The 17,700-nt window shown below is 39.9% G+C and overlaps 1 protein-coding gene across 4 annotated transcripts; it reads left to right on the top strand.

The window, feature by feature from the left end:
* Positions 1–194: 194 nt before the first annotated feature.
* Positions 195–17,671, top strand: LOC137186887 (homeobox-containing protein 1-like). 4 transcript variants are annotated; one of them, XR_010929120.1, is made up of 11 exons: positions 195–376; positions 6,298–6,801; positions 7,437–7,522; positions 7,621–7,731; positions 8,569–8,725; positions 8,841–8,923; positions 9,665–9,760; positions 11,241–11,335; positions 11,675–11,758; positions 11,886–13,358; positions 13,488–17,671. XR_010929120.1 is itself a non-coding variant. In XM_067595934.1 (10 exons), the coding sequence occupies exons 2-10, from the start codon at positions 6,299–6,301 to the stop codon at positions 12,207–12,209; spliced, it is 1,533 nt and encodes a 510-aa protein (XP_067452035.1). In that variant the 5' UTR covers positions 195–376; position 6,298; the 3' UTR covers positions 12,210–17,671. The 4 variants fall into 4 exon arrangements, 3 of the variants coding, with proteins under 3 accessions (XP_067452035.1, XP_067452033.1, XP_067452022.1); XM_067595934.1 differs by having other exon boundaries at positions 11,247–11,335; positions 11,886–17,671; XM_067595932.1 differs by having other exon boundaries at positions 11,244–11,335; positions 11,886–17,671.
* Positions 17,672–17,700: the final 29 nt, after the last annotated feature.

The following is a 17,700-nucleotide window of genomic DNA, read 5'->3' as shown; positions in this document are numbered from 1 at the left end:
TACTACTACCTAAACTGTACAGTCAATCCTGTTTTTTCCAATTTTTCCGACAAAAACAGCTTACATGTACACAACATGTAGAAAAGGCTAAACATAGTAAGGGTTAAAAAATGTAAAGGAAAATGCACAATTTTAATTTTACAGTAACAGTCAATCCTGTAAACTTCAACTCCCATCATTCCCTGCGTCATTATGTCAACATGGCGCCGGACAAAAGGCGAATCTGTCTGACGGTGGATTGAAACGATTGAAACCCAATTAGGAACAGAGGAGACATTTTGGGAAAACTGTCAGCGTCCGTGTGTTTCGGCGCCCCAAGGCGACAGATATATGGTAAAATAAACACCAGTGGAGGCTCTTAGACTGGGATATTAAGGTAAGTTAAGTCCTGCTGTGTTAACGGTGCTGCTGGCTCGACACATTTCCTTCTCTGTGTGCTGATAACTGAAAACTCCTTAAAAATTTGGGCAGTGCTGCGGCGTTTTACTAAGCGGGAAAGATACATGCTCACTAAACTGATATTCACGGTGTTTTCGCGATAATTAGGAGTCAGTCTCTAATTCGGCGTGTACGTAGTTGACCAGGACACACTTAATCAAACACAATGTCAACTTTTTCCAGTTGGTCTGCAGTGCTCTCCCCTCCGTGCACACTGTGTTTTAGTAGTGAGCTGACAAATACGAGGCGAACTACTTGTAGTGAACGGAACTGTTTTGTTGTGTATACACTGGGTTGGTTTATAAGATATACGACGAACCGAAGAGTTGGCATTCATAATCCACAAAACGTGTTTAACCACCTTCTGTCTGACGTGCCTGTCTTCATCCAAGCGCGTCAAAATTAACAGTTTCTTCAACGTGGTTCAGCGTCAAAGTGCCTGACACTGGGGGGCTATCAGTGAAGTCTCAGGTCATGGGCCAGCTGCTCGTTTACTGCTTTAATTTCGGGCTGCAAGGCCAGTTAAAAAGTTGCCTGCTGCAGTGGTTGTCAAAGTGGGGTTCGGGGACCCCCAGGGGTCCTTGAGGGCATTTCAGGGGGGCCCCAGACAAAAGGGTAATAATTTATTTTCATTATAATTCATCCATAAGTAACACAATGCCAAAATGTATGACTATTTTGGTCATGGGGTTCACACACTTTCTGTAATAAAACATCCAAAAGCAAATATCTTATTAGATGGGGGTCCGTGGTTTACTTTGTGTCAGTTTTGGGGTCCTTGACGTGAAAAACTTTGAGAACCACTGACCTACTGTAATTAAAATGGCTTTTGTTTATGCTCAGCTGGTAATGATGTCTACAGTTAGGATACGGTTTTTATGCCACGCCTGGTAAGGAGTCTTGTCAGGCTCCTGGTCACAGGGTTCAGTAATAGTAATGCAGTTTATCTTTAACAGACCTTTCTTAGAAGTCAGCTTTATAAAAACTAACTGGCTGGAAAACTAAGCAAGTACAGCAAATAACAAAACATTAGTGGATAAAAACATAATTCACAACAAACAGACAAAGAGTGAGTGTTGTCTGACATGGTGCGTGCTTTGTCCAGGAAGTCTGAGGAACAAACCAAGACACATTGAGACAGTTTCTTGATATATTACAATGTAATCCTTTAGAACAGTGTTCTTCAATCCTGGTCCTGGGGCATTCCTGCCCTGCATGTTTTAGATGTTTCCCTGCTGCAACACACCTCCGTTTGGGGAGCTCTCTGCTCCACTAAGGAGGTCAGAGGTCAAGTTCACTGTTGGAGCTGGTAGAGGTTCACTGTCTTGCTCAAGGATGGTGTAACCGAAAAGGCCGCAATCTTTAACTTATAAACTAACACGCTGACCTGGATTCATGAAGTAACTTTTTGAGAGAAACTGTCAAAGCACTAGTTGTTGTGTGTGTTTGTGTATTATCATGTGTGTCCACGCTACCTACACTTTTCCTGCCGTTCCTGCTTGGCAAAGATCTCTCAAAGAGTTAAATGGACAATATTTATAAAGTGCTTTACAATTTGACTTTCATTCACCCATTCACACACACACACACACACACACACTCACACAGCGATGGCAGCGAGCTACCTGTCATACAAGGTGCTGGCCTGATCACGGGGAGCCATGTAGCAACAACATCCATTAGAAACTTGACCATGTAATTTTTTATGGCATCCAAATAAATTTATGGCACAGCACATACGAGTTGTTTTCCTGCCCTGATAAAGTTGCTGTTGAGATGCATTTTTGGTGGGATGTACTCTGGTCTGCAAGCCTGTTATAAATAAATTGTCTGATTCTTTTATCATATCAGGAAGGAAAAGTTCAGTTTGCGTCTTGGTCTTAGTGTCACTGTGCATCCGGGCAAAAAAAGTCTTTTTATAATAGTAACACCTTTTCTAAAGGAAGGTTGGTTTCCTGCCAAAGTGGCTAGTTGAGACTAACTTGGCAGGTTAAAATGTTCTTGTTTTTGCCTGGTGGCTTGTTGTAATGAAATTTCCCTCCTTGGCCTCATTGAGGAAGCTGGAGAGTTAGACCACATCATATCTTTTCAACAGTCATTGTGTTCTTGAAATCTGAAGTTATTTGATAAGCCAGTTGGTTCCTACAGTTTGATGATTGATGATAACTAATCTATCTGTATCTAGTATTCATTTCATATCTACTGTCTGATGGTGGCACATCGGTCCAACATTCGTTAACTTAACTCACAGCTAATTTTGGGTTTGATTGCAATACCAGGTTTGGTTTATAATATAACGCTTAATACAGCAAACAAGAAAAAAAGATTAAATAAGTGAGACAATTTGCAACATTAACTCCCCCTGACTGTTTTGTAACAATGTTTGCACTTTTTTTAAGTTTCACCCTGTAAGTGAAGCTGTGTTCCTGGCCCAGGTTTTGTCAAGTAGTGTAAGTGGACTGGGCTTTAGTTTAAGACCTGGCAGGCTGTGTAATTGTGCTGACATGTTCACAGGTGTTTGTATCTGACTGCAGCAGTCCTCTGTAAAGAATCAATCTGTCTTTTATGAATAACCACACTTATAAAGGCTGAGGCTCAAAAAAGTCTTAGAATTTCATAAATTAGTAAGGTAGTCCAGATTTTTTGGTCAGATGACCCTTTTAAAATAAAATTACATTTTCACTGATTGGCTTATAATTAAAAAAAAAAAAAAGTTTATTGAAAGTCACATTTCTGTAGTGTTTTGTTAATCCACTGCTTCGGCATTTTAGTAGTAAGTATGTTTTTCCGTTAACAAATGTTGCCACATTTTCAATGCAGTTGAGGTCGGGTGTTCACAAAGTTAAAACCTCTCTAGTCGGCACTCCTTACTCTGCCCTGAATTTCAAATAGGCACAGTTTGAATGCATGGTTTGCAAGGCTGCCCCTGGTCTTACGTGGATCAGACCGCAAACATCAACCTCACGGTGAGACTAGAGGAAAAGTCAGGGGATCAACAAAGTGACCCAACAACATTTCAAAGCAATCCATCCAAGAGTTGTTGCAATAGTTCAGTCTGGACCAAAGTGGTGGACCGACTGAGTGACCCAGCCGTTAGCAACGACCAAAGCATTTAAAGTTTCCAGGACTACAGTGAACCTAATCATTATATCATTATAAGCAGGAGGTTTGGAACCATCAGTTCTCTTTCTAGAGCAGTCAGTTTGGCTAGACTCAAGTAGGGGCAAGAGGAGGCCAGGTACTGAGGTAGTTAATGAGGCAGCAGAGGGCAGGGTGGGCACGCTTAATTAAGTTATTCACTCTGTTAGCAAACAATGATTTTGACCACAGCATGTACAACTGATGAAAAACAATAATACCACATGGAAAAAATGAAACAGTGAAAACACAGTATATGTAATTGTTCACATGTACAAATATGATCATTTCTGCCATAGTTTTGTGGCCCTGTATCGATCCTGTATATCAGTCTAACTTTATAGAGCATGACTCATCCTCTGCAGCAGAGGGAGAAAAGTATGGAGCTTGGCTGCCTGAGATGTAGATTTTTCTTGGCATTTTTCCCAAAACACACACACACACACACACAGATGCACCCTCACCCGCCTTCTCTATATAAGTGTTGACATGTCTGCTGACTTTGATTCTGTGGCCTGTTTTTCTTCTCGGCAACAGAGAGAAAAGCATCAAGACAGATGTGTTATCTCTTTTCTCTGTTTATCTTCCTGTCTTGCTCTCCCTTTTTCTCTCTCAGTTCATAGTTTTTTTTTTAGAATTTACGCAAATAGTTTGAAACTACATGGCATGTTGAAATAGAAACATAAATAAGAATTAACAATTGATATACTAAAGCAACAAGGAAGTGGGTGTATCTGGTTTGAAAGCATATTGTACAATAGTACATGATGAACTGAGTACATAATGTTATTTGGGTAACATTATATTATTATTGGGGTGTAAAAAAAAAAATCCACTTTAATAAAAGCCTTATTGAATCTGAAGGAATGCTCTTCATATCTGGATAGCAGCTGCAGCTGCTGAGCTCGGATGTCTTTTGTGTGTGTGTGTGTGTGTGCTGTAAATCTGCAGGCAGGAAGCTAACAGACGTGACTGTACATTTTCATTTTGCTCAGTGATTGTGTCCTTGGTGGTGTTTTTTTGGGGGGGAGTTGAAGCTCAGCGGGTAGAACAAGGTCACTAATGAGCTAAAATGTATTGATTAATCAGAAATGATCCTTACAGTTACAGATTTTCACCATATCACACCCCTTTTTGACACAACTTATGGCAGGCTTTTTTTCTCTGCACTCACTATTCAATGTATTTGTATTCTCTAATTGCCTCTCTACCATTTATAATAGTTTTCATTCTTACTGGTGGCTGCTTTAAATTGCGCACACACCAGGCATTCAAAATTCAAGAGCTTTTATTGTCACAGCAACACAGCGGGTGGCAACATTGAAGGCAGCGAAATTTGGCTTCTTTGAGCTCAAATTCCAAGTCAGTCCAAAATAAATATTTACAATTGTACAAAAAAAATAGAGAGAGAGTAGAGTAAATAAACATTATATTGCACATTGGGTGTCCAAGGGCGGAAATGTACATAATTAATAAGTATGTTGCACATAAGTGATAAATATGTAATAGATACTTCTGTTAAAAATATAAATAGTACCTAGAAGAGAAGAGTGTGTGTGTAGGAGAGGAAATATTTTCACAAAGTCCCAGAGTTCAACAGCCTGATGGCTTGTGGATAGAAGATGTCTCTGAGCCTGCTGGATCTGGCTCTATACAGTTTGCCTGATGGAAGCAGTAAAAAAGTGTGTAGCTGGTGTGGTTGGGGTCCTTTATGATTTCTCCAGCTTTCCTCGTGCTCCTCTGGATATAGAAGTCCTGCATGGATGGCAATTGAGACCCGGTGATGCGCTGAGCAGCTTTGATGACTCTCTGCAGGGCTTTGCGGTCATGCTTGGAGCTGCTCCCATACCATGCCAAACCTCTTCAGTCTCCTGAGGAAGAAGAGGCGCTGGTTCCTGGAGTCCTGGCACATTAGTGTTTCTGTAGGCAGAGTAGATCTCAAATAGTGAGAAAAAGGTGTTGAAGTGGTCTGATAGAAGAACAGTTGCGCCCCCCATAGAGCTGGCTCTCCCGTCTGTAATCTGTAATCAGTCCACATTTTCGAGCATCGTATGCACATAGTGGATGTGATACGGATGCCCACATTTCATGTAATGCAGCAGACAACATTTTCGATCATGAGTTTAGTTTAAACATGTTATGTGGTGAATTCTCTCAGCTGTTTCCTGCCCTCAGTGGTCAATATATGTATTATTTCTAACAGAACGTGCAGACTTGTATTATTAAAACTCAACCATGTCTGTTATAGTGAGCTGTCTGAAATACACTGAGTGTTATTGGTTACCAGAGACTCTCATTGCTGCACCCTGCAAGAGAAAATCATTATTTTAATGGTGTAGCTCATGTAACTATCCAACAAATCCTACTCTGCGAAGTAACTATTAAATACAGTTGTCAAATGACTGTAATGGTTTAAGATGAACAACATTTCCCACCGAAATGAATTCGAAGCAAATTCTTACCATGTCGGAATACCTAATTTAACTTAATTTAATTCAATTTAATTTAAACCACATTAGTAAACCTTTCTTTAGATGTGCCAGTATCAGCCATTTGGCTCGTTTTCAACTGCAGTCCTTTGTCAAGATGTTCTAAAACCAGTGAAGTGACTGGTTAAGTCAACCACCAGTCAACAAACCTCTACAGTTTCTCTTAAGTGTAGCTTTTGAGTTTCTTTACGTCTTCCTTTGACATTAAAGGTTTTGTTATGATCTCCTCCAGGATGTTCCAGCAGTGTGAGGAGCCTCGTTTCACCATCGAGCAGATTGACCTCCTCCAGAGGCTAAGGAGGACAGGGATCACCCAGGCGGAGGTCCTCCATGCCCTGGACACCCTGGACCACCTGGATCGCCAACATGGACACAAGTTGGCCCATAAACCTTCCTACCTGCCTCCCATGTCTTCCATGTCTTCCTCCAGTACCGCCGCCGCCTCTTCCTCCATGATGTCCACCGCCACTCAGACAACTTTCCCCGACAACCGACTAACGCTGTCACCGAATAACACCTTTGACACCACCTCCCCACTGCTCCCGGTTACAGTAGCCTCACCTGTCGCCATGGCAGCAGTAGCCCAGAATGGTCTAGTTGCCGTCACCAATGGGAAGCTGTCACCGCCGCGGTTTCCTCTTGGTGTGGTTAGTGGTGGCGTGGCGGCACCAGGATATGGGTTTGAGACCAGCGAAGAAGACATGGACGTTGACGACAAGGTGGAGGACTTGATGAGGTAAGGCCAGACTAGACATGTCTCGTGGGAGACTAAGTTAGATGAGAACTGACTAGACCAGAATGAACCAGGCCAGACCAGCTCCAAGCAGACTGAGTTTAGCTAAATCACTGAGTATTATGAAAACTAATCGGTACTAATAATTATAATTATTATAATTTGTTCATGAAAACGATAAATATGCTTTTCAAACCCGTCAGTAACATATAGACGCTGCCCTAGAGAACAAGTGTTAATACAGAAGGCTTGATGGTCGACACTCTTGCCTGCAGCTCACACTGAATCTGAATATGATGTGAGGATTAGTGCTTACACACACTCACACACACTGTACACGCCGCATACACACACCCTCTGTTGCCTCTCATTTGTAGTCTGCAGCCAGACAGCAGCAATCAGAGCGGTATTGATTTGAGGGTGTGTGAAGGTAAAATCAAAGTAGCAGGAGAGCCGAGAATATTACAGCAGGATCTGAGATTCTTGAACACGTTCAGCTTCAGCAGCTACTGCCAATGATATGCAAGTTACAGCTGGGTTAAGTGTAGTGAAAGGCCTGTTGTTTTGTGCCATATGTGTTATAAGTGTCAGACATTTATTGTCAGACATTTACTGTAGCTTCTCCCCTCTGCCTGTAGAAGAGACAGTGCTGTGATCAAAGAGGAGATTAAGTCCTTCCTGGCCAACAGGCGGATCTCCCAGGCTGTGGTTGCTCAGGTAACGGGTGAGTATCAGCTACATTAGTGCTCCAACTTGGGTTACTAAATCATCATCAAAAAGAGAAAAAACATCTCATTCCTCCTCCTCTTCTTCTTCCTCCAGGGATCAGTCAGAGTCGGATCTCCCACTGGCTCCTACAGCAGGGGTCGGACCTCAGCGAACAGAAGAAACGAGCCTTCTTCCGCTGGTACCAGCTGGAGAAGACTAACCCTGGTAACGCCACCCTCCTCCACCACACTCACATCTCTTACCTCAACCTCCCTCCCAATCTTTCATCTATAAAAAAAAAAAAAAAAAAAAAGTTTTGCAATAACCGTTCAACTGCCCTAAATGCATGAATGCATGACTGGCACTACTGACTTCAGTAACACCTGGAGTCCTTTTCTTCAACTGACTTGGCAAAGCTCAGGCCATTCAGACCTCCACTAAAAAGAGGGCAATCACTACGGCAACATAATGAGAGGAAGAGTTTGTTATCTGTTAAACTCATGGTTGTAAAACATACAGTAAGTTGTAATCAAAGAGACTTTTGAAAGAAAAGAAAGCCATGGCATGTGTTTGCATTTTTATGGGTGTCTTGAGACATCGCTGGTTACAGAAATAAAGACAGTAAACAGTTTTCCTGTCTTTGAACAATGACTACGTTGTGCTAAGTTGAGACCAACGTAGTGGAATGTATTGAATGAAAGGATCAGTACAGTCTAGTTGGAAAAAAAAGATGCTCAATGCTTTAATGGGAATCTCTTGATGCTGATTTGGTTCATTGCCTTAATGCTTCTGAGTAAATGAACATCAGGATGTAACTGGTTACTCTTTGTCCTTTCAACATGATGATGATGTGAATGTAAGTGTAGCTACAGTAAAGGTTCATAGTAAATATACAATATACAATGACTTTTTTTCATTATTATAATTCAAACATGTTCACAAGTGGAGAAACACTGAATAGAAAAGTGCATCAGCTCAATGAAAGTGCACACAGCCAAGTAACTGTGACATAATGAAATGTAAATAATCGTTTTTCACACTATGTGGTCTTCCTGTCTACAGGTGCCACTTTGGCCATGAGAGCTGCCCCATTGGCTCTGGAGGACGTGATGGACTGGCACCAAGCCCCGCCCCAATTTGGCCCCGCTCCCGGGGGCTTCCGCCTGCGACGAGGGAGCAGATTCACCTGGAGGAAGGAGTGTCTGGCTGTTATGGAGAGGTGAGAAGGAGATGTTGATTGGCTGTTGAAAATATAGAAATAATGATATTTAGTATAAAGCTTAATCAGATCTTAAAACATGCTTTCACAAAACGTCTCACATGTGTTTCCACAGCTACTTTAGTGATAACCAATACCCTGATGAAGCGAAGAGAGAGGAGATTGCCACTGCCTGCAATGCCGTCATTCAGAAACCAGGTAGGTAAAGGATGAAGCACTCTGAATAAAATGATAATGCACAGTATACTGTTGGCTGTTAAATGTGGGTTTTTTTTAATTAAACCTAAAACTTATGTATGGGATCGTCTCTTAAGGCAAACGGCCACATAATTAATATTAAAGTAAAGTAAAATAAAGTAAAATATTAAGTAAAGTCTCCATCATGGTGCAAATGTAAGTATATGGATATTCCTATTAATGTCATATGCTTATGAGGTATATATCGTAATCATTAAGGGTATATAGGAACTGCAAATTAATGATGACTGTAACTATGAGATATGGGTCTCATGGTCTCATAGAACTGTGGTGTTCTGCCTGGCAGGTCCAGTATTTTCTATATTGGGCTCCTCAAAAAGTGTAATAATGCTTCCAGTTATTACAATTGCTACTTAGTACTCTGATGAAAGGAAGGGTGAGTATAACATGGTGAATATCTTTAGTAAAATTATCAATGCAGCTCAAAGCATCAGTATTGAGATCTGCAAGCAGCATGTCAACCTTTCTCAGAAAAAAAACAAAAAATATCCGACAAAAGAGGAACTTTGCATTGCCCAAGATACTTACTGACCAGCGAAATGAAATATGTGTGTTTATATGTTATTTATACATTTCTATTTATTTTATTGTGAATTTTAATTATTTAAATATTTGTTTGCTACTTTTATCTCATGCAGCTGTCTTAAATTCACTATAAATAAACTATTATTATTATTTTAGGAAAGAAGCTGTCTGATTTGGAGAGGGTCACATCTCTGAAGGTCTACAACTGGTTTGCCAACCGCCGCAAAGATATCAAGAGGCGTGCCAACATCGGTAATGTCTACCTCTGTTTGTGTGCGTGTTAGTGAGACTTACATGTGTACAGTAGTGGATGTTACTGGAGCTCTTCCAGCCAGTTAGTCCCCAGCACACATCCTTGTTGACCAACAGTGTTTTCTTTGCTCTCTCTACCCCCTTTCCATCAACGTGACCCTAGTCCTAGTCTTGGGCTGGTGCTGGTTTGGTTCAACATGCGAACCTTCTAAGAACCAGCTTGTTTTTCCACGAGCTAGAGCTAAGTCATTATGTAACTGTAACCTCTGGTTTCCTGGAAACTGTGGTTAATGTCAACTTTAAGAATTTCACACTCCAACATAGTAGGCGGCGGGAATGCACCTTAATGCTGGTTGCCACCCACCATAAAACAGCGATTGTGCAGTCTAAAGAGATGCAATGCATTTTGGTTTTGGTTGGTCACTATAATTTTGCCCCCAGCCCCTGACGAAAGCAGTTCTTCATTCTAGACCACCAAAGTCTCGTTGCTGCTCTGGAACCAGTTCTTTGTCTGTTCTCTGTCTGGCTGTCGAAATGCAATGAAATGGTTCAAAATTAGATACCGGTTCCGAAACGGCCCTTTAACTGCCTTGGTGGAAGAGGGGTATATGTTACCTAACCAACACAAACATGCACACGGGCGCCAGAGAGGAATAATGACTCCTACAACAGTAGCAGTTGTAATGGGAAATTGCTGATCACTCAATAAACACACAAGAGAGCATTGTCAGGTTATGAAATAGTGTAATCAAATAATACAATCAGAAGTGTAATGCATCATAGTTCTGGAGACAAAGATACATACCACCTAACTATCTTTTCTTTGTCTGAAAGGTTGGCACTTAACCAGTCCCTTAAATACTACTTGTACAGAATTTATGACATCTGCTTACTAACCTTACAGGTCAGCAACCAACCCTCAGATAGAAACATAAGTCAAAAGTTCAGCTAACCTAGGAACAGTCTTTCTTCACGACCATATATGACAGTACATAAGTATGCACCAAGTAGCATCACAAAATAACATCCCTGCTATATTAAATTAAGGACAAACCACACTATCCTCTAAAGCTTATCAGTTTTACACATAAACATCTACATAACTACAGTTTATCTTATCACTGGCTCAGGTAAGGGTATAACAGAATAGACTTAACTGTTAAACACACAACTGCCTCATCTTACACAGCAAAGAACTAAGTTTAGAATATATATAGCACAGAGGAATTTAGAACATGTGTGAAACACTAACTAACACTAAACTGAACTTAAACACTGTCTGAAACATGTATGATATATTGAAGAAATACATCAAATGATAACCTGTGATTCAGTTTTCTTTTACACAGTAAGAGGCTGTTCTGCTCCAGCAGAGGAGCTTCCAAACTCATTCATCTTTGCAGTGTGTAACTTTGCTGTCTTCTCTGCGAGTTGCTGTTTTTGAGATCGATATGCTATGATGAGGTTTGTGTTTTTGAAGAAGCAGCCATCTTGGAGAGCCACGGTATCGAGGTTCAGAGTCCAGGCGGTCAGTCCAACAGTGATGAAGTGGATGGCAACGACTTCCCTGACCAGGTGACCAGTGACGTCTTGTAACAAAAAAGTTGTCCTGTGTTCAGCATGTGTTGCAGAATAATAAAGAGAAAACTAGATGGCTTGGTCAGTTAAGTTAAATAGTGCACAAAACCTCACAAAATGTATTTAATTTAGTTTCCTGTTTGTGTAACCTGTTTAAATTTACATTGTAGACATTTATTTGACCCCTTTTTATTCAGAGAGGCTTTCACTGTGGTCAGCAGTAGATTAAGCATAAACTTGTGCATCACTAACGTAACGTAACCAGTAGCTGGGAAATGTTCCTGTGACAGTAGAATATCCTGGTTATTGTATAACCTGCCTGTTGGTTTGTTACAGGGTTGTGAGGTGACCTTATTTGACAAAAGAGCTTCAGCCAGGCCGTTTGGTTTCAGTCGAGCTGACCTGTCCTCTCCAACCCAGGTACACACACACTGCCACCGCACTAAACTGCCTTTACCAAAGACTTGAGGAGAAAAGAGGACAAATTTACACTAGAAACCATGAAAATCCACCAACCATTCCCCTCTTTTCTCCTTTCCTCGCTCAGGTCCCCACGCTGCTCCCCAGCTGGTTTTCTGCCCTGGGCAGAGGAGGCTTGTCTGGACAACGGGGCACTTCTTTGATTGGCCGCTCCCTGGTGTCAGTGGCGGGTCCTCAGGCAGAAGGTTCCAGATTGACGGGCGTGTCCTGGTCCCCCCCCTCCCCATCCCTCCAGGACGAACCCACCATTCACAGCGCGCTGTCCGAGTCCCAGGACCCAATCGGTTTGGAGAAGGCGGCTGTCAGTCACACCAACCAAGCCAATCAGGTGGACGAGGCAGGGTGCAGTTTGGGGAATGACATCAAGACGGAAACGCTGGAGGATGACTGAAGGGGCGGTGGATATTGGAGTTGTCAGAGTGATGAATGAACAGGATCAGAGGTGTGTTAATATGCAAGCAGATTTTATAGCAATGTAACAAGTGGAAAAAAAAAAAGACCAAAAGTCGTGTAAACTCCAACCCTGAGATACCTCCCAACCCTACCTCCAACCACCAACCTGCTCTGCTACGCTCTTATAGGCATTACTAGTATATTATAATAATGCTAATAATAATAATGATAGTTTAATTTGTTTCCAGTGCTCCCCAGCAGACTGTCTAACAGGACATGATGCATTGTGCAGATTTCATTGGAAACTGCATTTTCACAGCAGGACAACACTGTATTTGACGCGGGGTTCAAATAGTTTCAGGGTCTTGCACTGTGATCACAACACAACTGAACAGCCTCAAATATAATACATGAATTTAGAAAGTGATTGTTTAAAAAAAAAAAAAAAAAAATGTAGCGCATTTCATCATGGTCAATTTATATTTCAAATTTTATTTTTGCTGTTGATTTCCTCCAGTGAGAAGAACAGCAGAATAAGCTTAGGTTTTTTTTTTGTTTGTTTGTTTTAACAAAAATGGAGGTTCACAGCAAGTTGGTAATATTCCTGTGACCTCATAATGATGAAAAAAATGTACAATAAAGAAAAATAGACCGATCCACTCCTCCCTCCCTGCCCTGATAAAATAAGCTCAATATATGGAAGCAAAGAAAGGCCAAAATAATTGAAAGCAGCTGAATACCTAATTGTGAAATTTAATCATCAGTAAATACTTGATGTTGAAATTTAAATACCACTGACGTTACTGCACTGAAATATTTGAAAACCATCTATCTGAATTTGCGTGATTGAAGTCGTCTTTTAAATTTCCAGAAAACATTATCAAGTTTTATGATTTCAACCTTTTTTTGTTTTGTTTTTAGGGGTCACAAATTCACATAGAAAACTCAACTGTTTGGGGTTTTCAGTCACTCATCTGAACTTCTCTTTCTTGATTAATGTGACTGACAGAACGTCACCTGATCGATTCCATTGAGGATCAATAGTTTATTGTAGGCAGCCTGAATATTCAAGTTTGATTCTTTCATATTGAATTTTGGTGTCTGAATGTCATCAATCAAACATGAGCTTAATTTTTTCACTTCCCAAGTTTTGCATCCAAAGCTAGATTGATGTAGTTGGTTGAATATCGGACTCCGGAATTTGTTTATGAACCTTTAAAAAAAACAAACAACAAAACTTAAAATTGATTTAAAAATTTTTTTTTGAATTGCACAGCTTGAAATTTCAATGGGAGGAGTTCAAACCCATAAACAGATGTTTTTCAGAGTGAAATATGTCCATGCTCTAAATTCAGTTGGTAATTCAGTTTCAAAAATAAGTACTCAGTAGAGATTATTATTGATTAATCATTGAGGGCTGGCCCTCATTGACAATGAAGATTAAAAGATCCAAATACTTTCAGCCTTTCATTGCCTCCATATTAATAACAAGTAATAAAAAAAGTTACTGAATACATAACTATTGAAGGTAGCCAAAACTGTGGGCAGATTTTGTATAGAAATTAGAAACTTGGACGTCCAGGTCTTACCTAATGGGTGATCAGGGAGACCGACTGATCACTGTGAGTGATCTCTATCAATACAGATCAGTCAGCTTGGAGGAAATCAATGGTGTAATAAAGATACTACAGATAAGTGTAAAGTGAATACATACATATACTACACGTGTATGTATGCATACACACATATACATACAGTATATTATATAGACTGTGAGGGTATATATATGTACCCTAATTAATTTCTATTTACAGTATATAGACTGTAGACCATATTAGCTTCAAATGAGAGACAAAGAAACAAATATCAGTACGAGTCTTCATTGGTGGTGAAAGGTGAGTGAAGCATTAGCCAAAGTATTAAGTTTAAATTTTGTGTATTTTCTGAGTGTATGATAGTCACGGATGGAACTATATATTAAAGATATGCTAATCAAAGACACATCAGATGTGTCAAATTGTTGCAAGCAAAATGCATCTTTTTGCTTTTTAGGTATATCTGTTTTGTGCTTGATATGCCATGTGTTGTAAACACATAGCCTACTGTCATGTTTCAATAGTATTTTCATTTTAAATGACACTTTATTGGATCAATATCATGGTGCTTTGAGTCCCTGCTGTTTCAGCATTTCATTAATTAGTAAAACTGAGGCAGTAAGAAGAGAAACATATTTGGGAAACTGATGTTTTCCCCAACAGCTGATAGTTCACATTTAGTGAGTGAGTTGGATCCTCTTTAAACGTAGCGACGAGTGATCATTAATTTGATCACACTACTCAAATCAGAAATATTGTCTCAGTACAGCCACTGTAGAAGTCCTGCATTTCTGTTCAACTAATGCTGCTTTTTTTGCTTCATCCCCTCAAGGAACCATTAAAAGTCAGGTTTTGCCCTTTTTTAGCCTCTCGGACTCGGGATACTTAGCCACAATCTGATAACTGGTTGGTTGAGAGACACATGAATGTTGTCTCAAAATATCCAAATTTTGTTTTAATGTGAAAGAAAGTTCACAAACGTCTTAACAAAGTGCTAATTCACTAGTTTATCATTTATCAGGAAACATTGTTAGCTTATTGGTATACATCACACCACAGTAAGTATACATTTAATTTATACTTACAATTGTTTGGGTAAAGTCAGAGATATGTGTATCTTAAGGCTGCATTATTTGTAATTTTTTTTGGCCACTTGGGGGCAGCAGAACTCGCTGTAAACACAGTACTGACAAGCTAGCTAGCGCTGTCTGCTGGCTGCTTTTAATTATCTAACCAGCTTTTTTTTTCTGAAAACAAAACGATGAGCTAGAAGAGGCAAAGAAAGCTCAGAGGAACCGCAGTCTGGTGATAATTCTCTGTGGGCGGTGAACATGACACTCCTTTGTTTGTTTCGAGGGCACGATATAGTGGATAAATGTACACACTCAGAATACATTTTACTGTATGGAGGGAACATTTTGTGACACTTTTAACAGTGACGCTAACATTTTTCACTGGTTAAAAAATAAATATTACTAGAGTTTGGAATATCACACAAGCTAGAGTATCCAGAACCATTTTAGTAATGTTTCATTCTTTGTTCAGCACATGAAATGTAGTTTATGGTTTTAAGTTGAAGTGCCTTAGTATGTTTTGTTTTTTTTACAGTGAACTAACAGGATCAGTGACTTCTACAGTGGCTGTACACTACTGTATCAGTACTAATGCAAGATAAACACATGATGGTCTGCAACGGCCGACGCTAAAGCGGCTTCATTCAAACCAGTTTGTCATTGTTCATCACCAGGTGCTTTACAGGTTAAGCTACTAGTTCAGAGTTCAAAACTCGACACAAATACCTCACGTTAACCCCCCTCAGCTATAAGCTACACCCCGCAGGTTCCTACACAGCTGCTTCAATGTGAATCAAAGTTTAGACTGTGGACAGTAAAAATAACTGTGGGGCTCATTTGTTCAGAGGACACTGACGGCAAACTGTGATGAGGCTGTAAAGATGGTTTCAGACATGTCAGTGTCCGTTTTTAAAAAGGGAAATTCCTTCTCATACTTCACCCAATAAACATCAAGTCAGAAGGTAAAGGGAAATTCCACTTCAAAATAGAATTATTAACATACTGTAAGTTCCTGCTTCCACCAGAGTCCATGAAATCCTTTTATGAAATATTTTTCCCTCCTCATTGCGGTGGAATACTAAAAAAAATTTGTCAATGTTGGTTTCAGACTAAATATCTGAGAATTAACGTTTTGTGGTGGAATGTCTCTTTAATTGTACGGCAGCTGAGCTGTCCTGGGTGTCTTTGCTTTAAGCATCACTAGTTAGTGAAGATTTCTGTCATCTGTTTAAATTCTTTACACCGAAATATCCAAATATACTATCCCAGTAAGGGTTAGAAAATGTTTTTTTTTTTTTCTTTCGTTCTTTTTAATCTGCTTGGCAGAAGCCTTTCTGAAGGGAATCGATTGATTCCTTTAAGACAATGTGCTGTTTTGAGATTATTTTAAATCATTTCACTTGCTGCCTTCATGGTCCTCTCCTGAAGTTGTACTTCTGAGTTCTGAAGCAGTAAATTGTTGTGAAGTGGAAAAAGTAGTTTTTTAGTGTAATTTTTAGTCATTTTAAAGACAAAATATGAAAAGTGCTTTTTAATCCTAAATTGGCCTCATACTTGTACAAACAACAGAGTGCCAGAAAATCTGGTTACATCAACTTAAAATGCATAGTAACTCAAAGTTATCATGAATTAGAAACTCAATTATACCATTTTTCACTCTTTTTCCATTTTTTCTGTTATCAGACGAAGCCTTTGTTCTTCAGCTGTATTCACACTGTGTCAGGCTACTCATGTGCACTTTGCTTCTGACAGCACTGACCTGACGCAGCGTGTCTGCTTTTTATCAGTTAAAATGCAGTTTTACTATCGGCCTTCTGTCCTCTGTTGCCTTGTTGTACTGTTCTTGTCTGAAAGGACGGTTCGTTGGTTCTCCACAGAAACAAAGCAGCAGATGTTTCAGTTCAGACTGGGTTTGATACCTGAAATACCTGTGGATGCAGCTCCTGGCGTTGACTGTATCTTAATCATGTTTGTCTTTTTCCTGCCAAATCCAGCTGCCAGTACTGTCTCCTCCTCTGGCAGTGTTTCTGTCCCTCAACACAGACAGAACAGTAAATATTAACGACACTGTTTGGATCGGAGATGCATCCACTGTCACTGCGGTTGTTAATGTGACAGAATTAGCTGCTTGGGTGCATGTCGCTCATGATTTGATCTGATCTGAGATCTGCTGTCCGAACAAAGAGAAAGTCTGTGGATCTGGTGTTATCGTGGTTTCAGTCTGTTCAGGCCTCAGATGTGAATGTTGCAGTTGTCTGTCTCCTACCTTTGTCATTGTGAACACATGAAATGCAGTATGACATTTGAAGAGTTATATTCCAAAATACTGGTTTTATTTAGTTGAGAAAAAAAGGACTTTTATCATTCATGCATTCAACATAAAATGCAGACGTTCTAGTCTTGATGTTCTCCTTTAGTCAACCAATGACTGGAAGTATTGCTTAAAAAAAAAAAAGGAACATTTGGTTCAAAATGTTCTTTTAGATTTTCTTGGTGGTTAGTATTTCATTTTGGCAATAAACTCTTCAATAATTCTCTATGAAATGAAAAATAAACCTCAGCAGGATATTTGTTGTATCAGTTTGAATTGATTTTTAATCCCTTCCTGTTCTCTTCTATTTCAAGATTTAGTGCCTTTTTTGGACGGTAGACTGTTCTGTAACCGCTATGTAGAAAAACTACATATGCCTTTTGTTACTTTTTCATCTGTTGGATAAACCTTATTCGTTATTTTTAAGGTGTGTTTTTATTGATATTCTATTTACAAGGGAATAAAAGCTGATCAGAGTCCATGCAGTGAGTCTTGGTGTTTTGTCTCAGA

Source organism: Thunnus thynnus, chromosome 1 (assembly GCF_963924715.1).
Source record: "Thunnus thynnus chromosome 1, fThuThy2.1, whole genome shotgun sequence".
NCBI classification, from domain to species: domain Eukaryota; kingdom Metazoa; phylum Chordata; class Actinopteri; order Scombriformes; family Scombridae; genus Thunnus; species Thunnus thynnus.
Note: the sequence above shows the minus strand (reverse complement) of the source record. Positions and strands in the feature narration are given on the sequence as shown.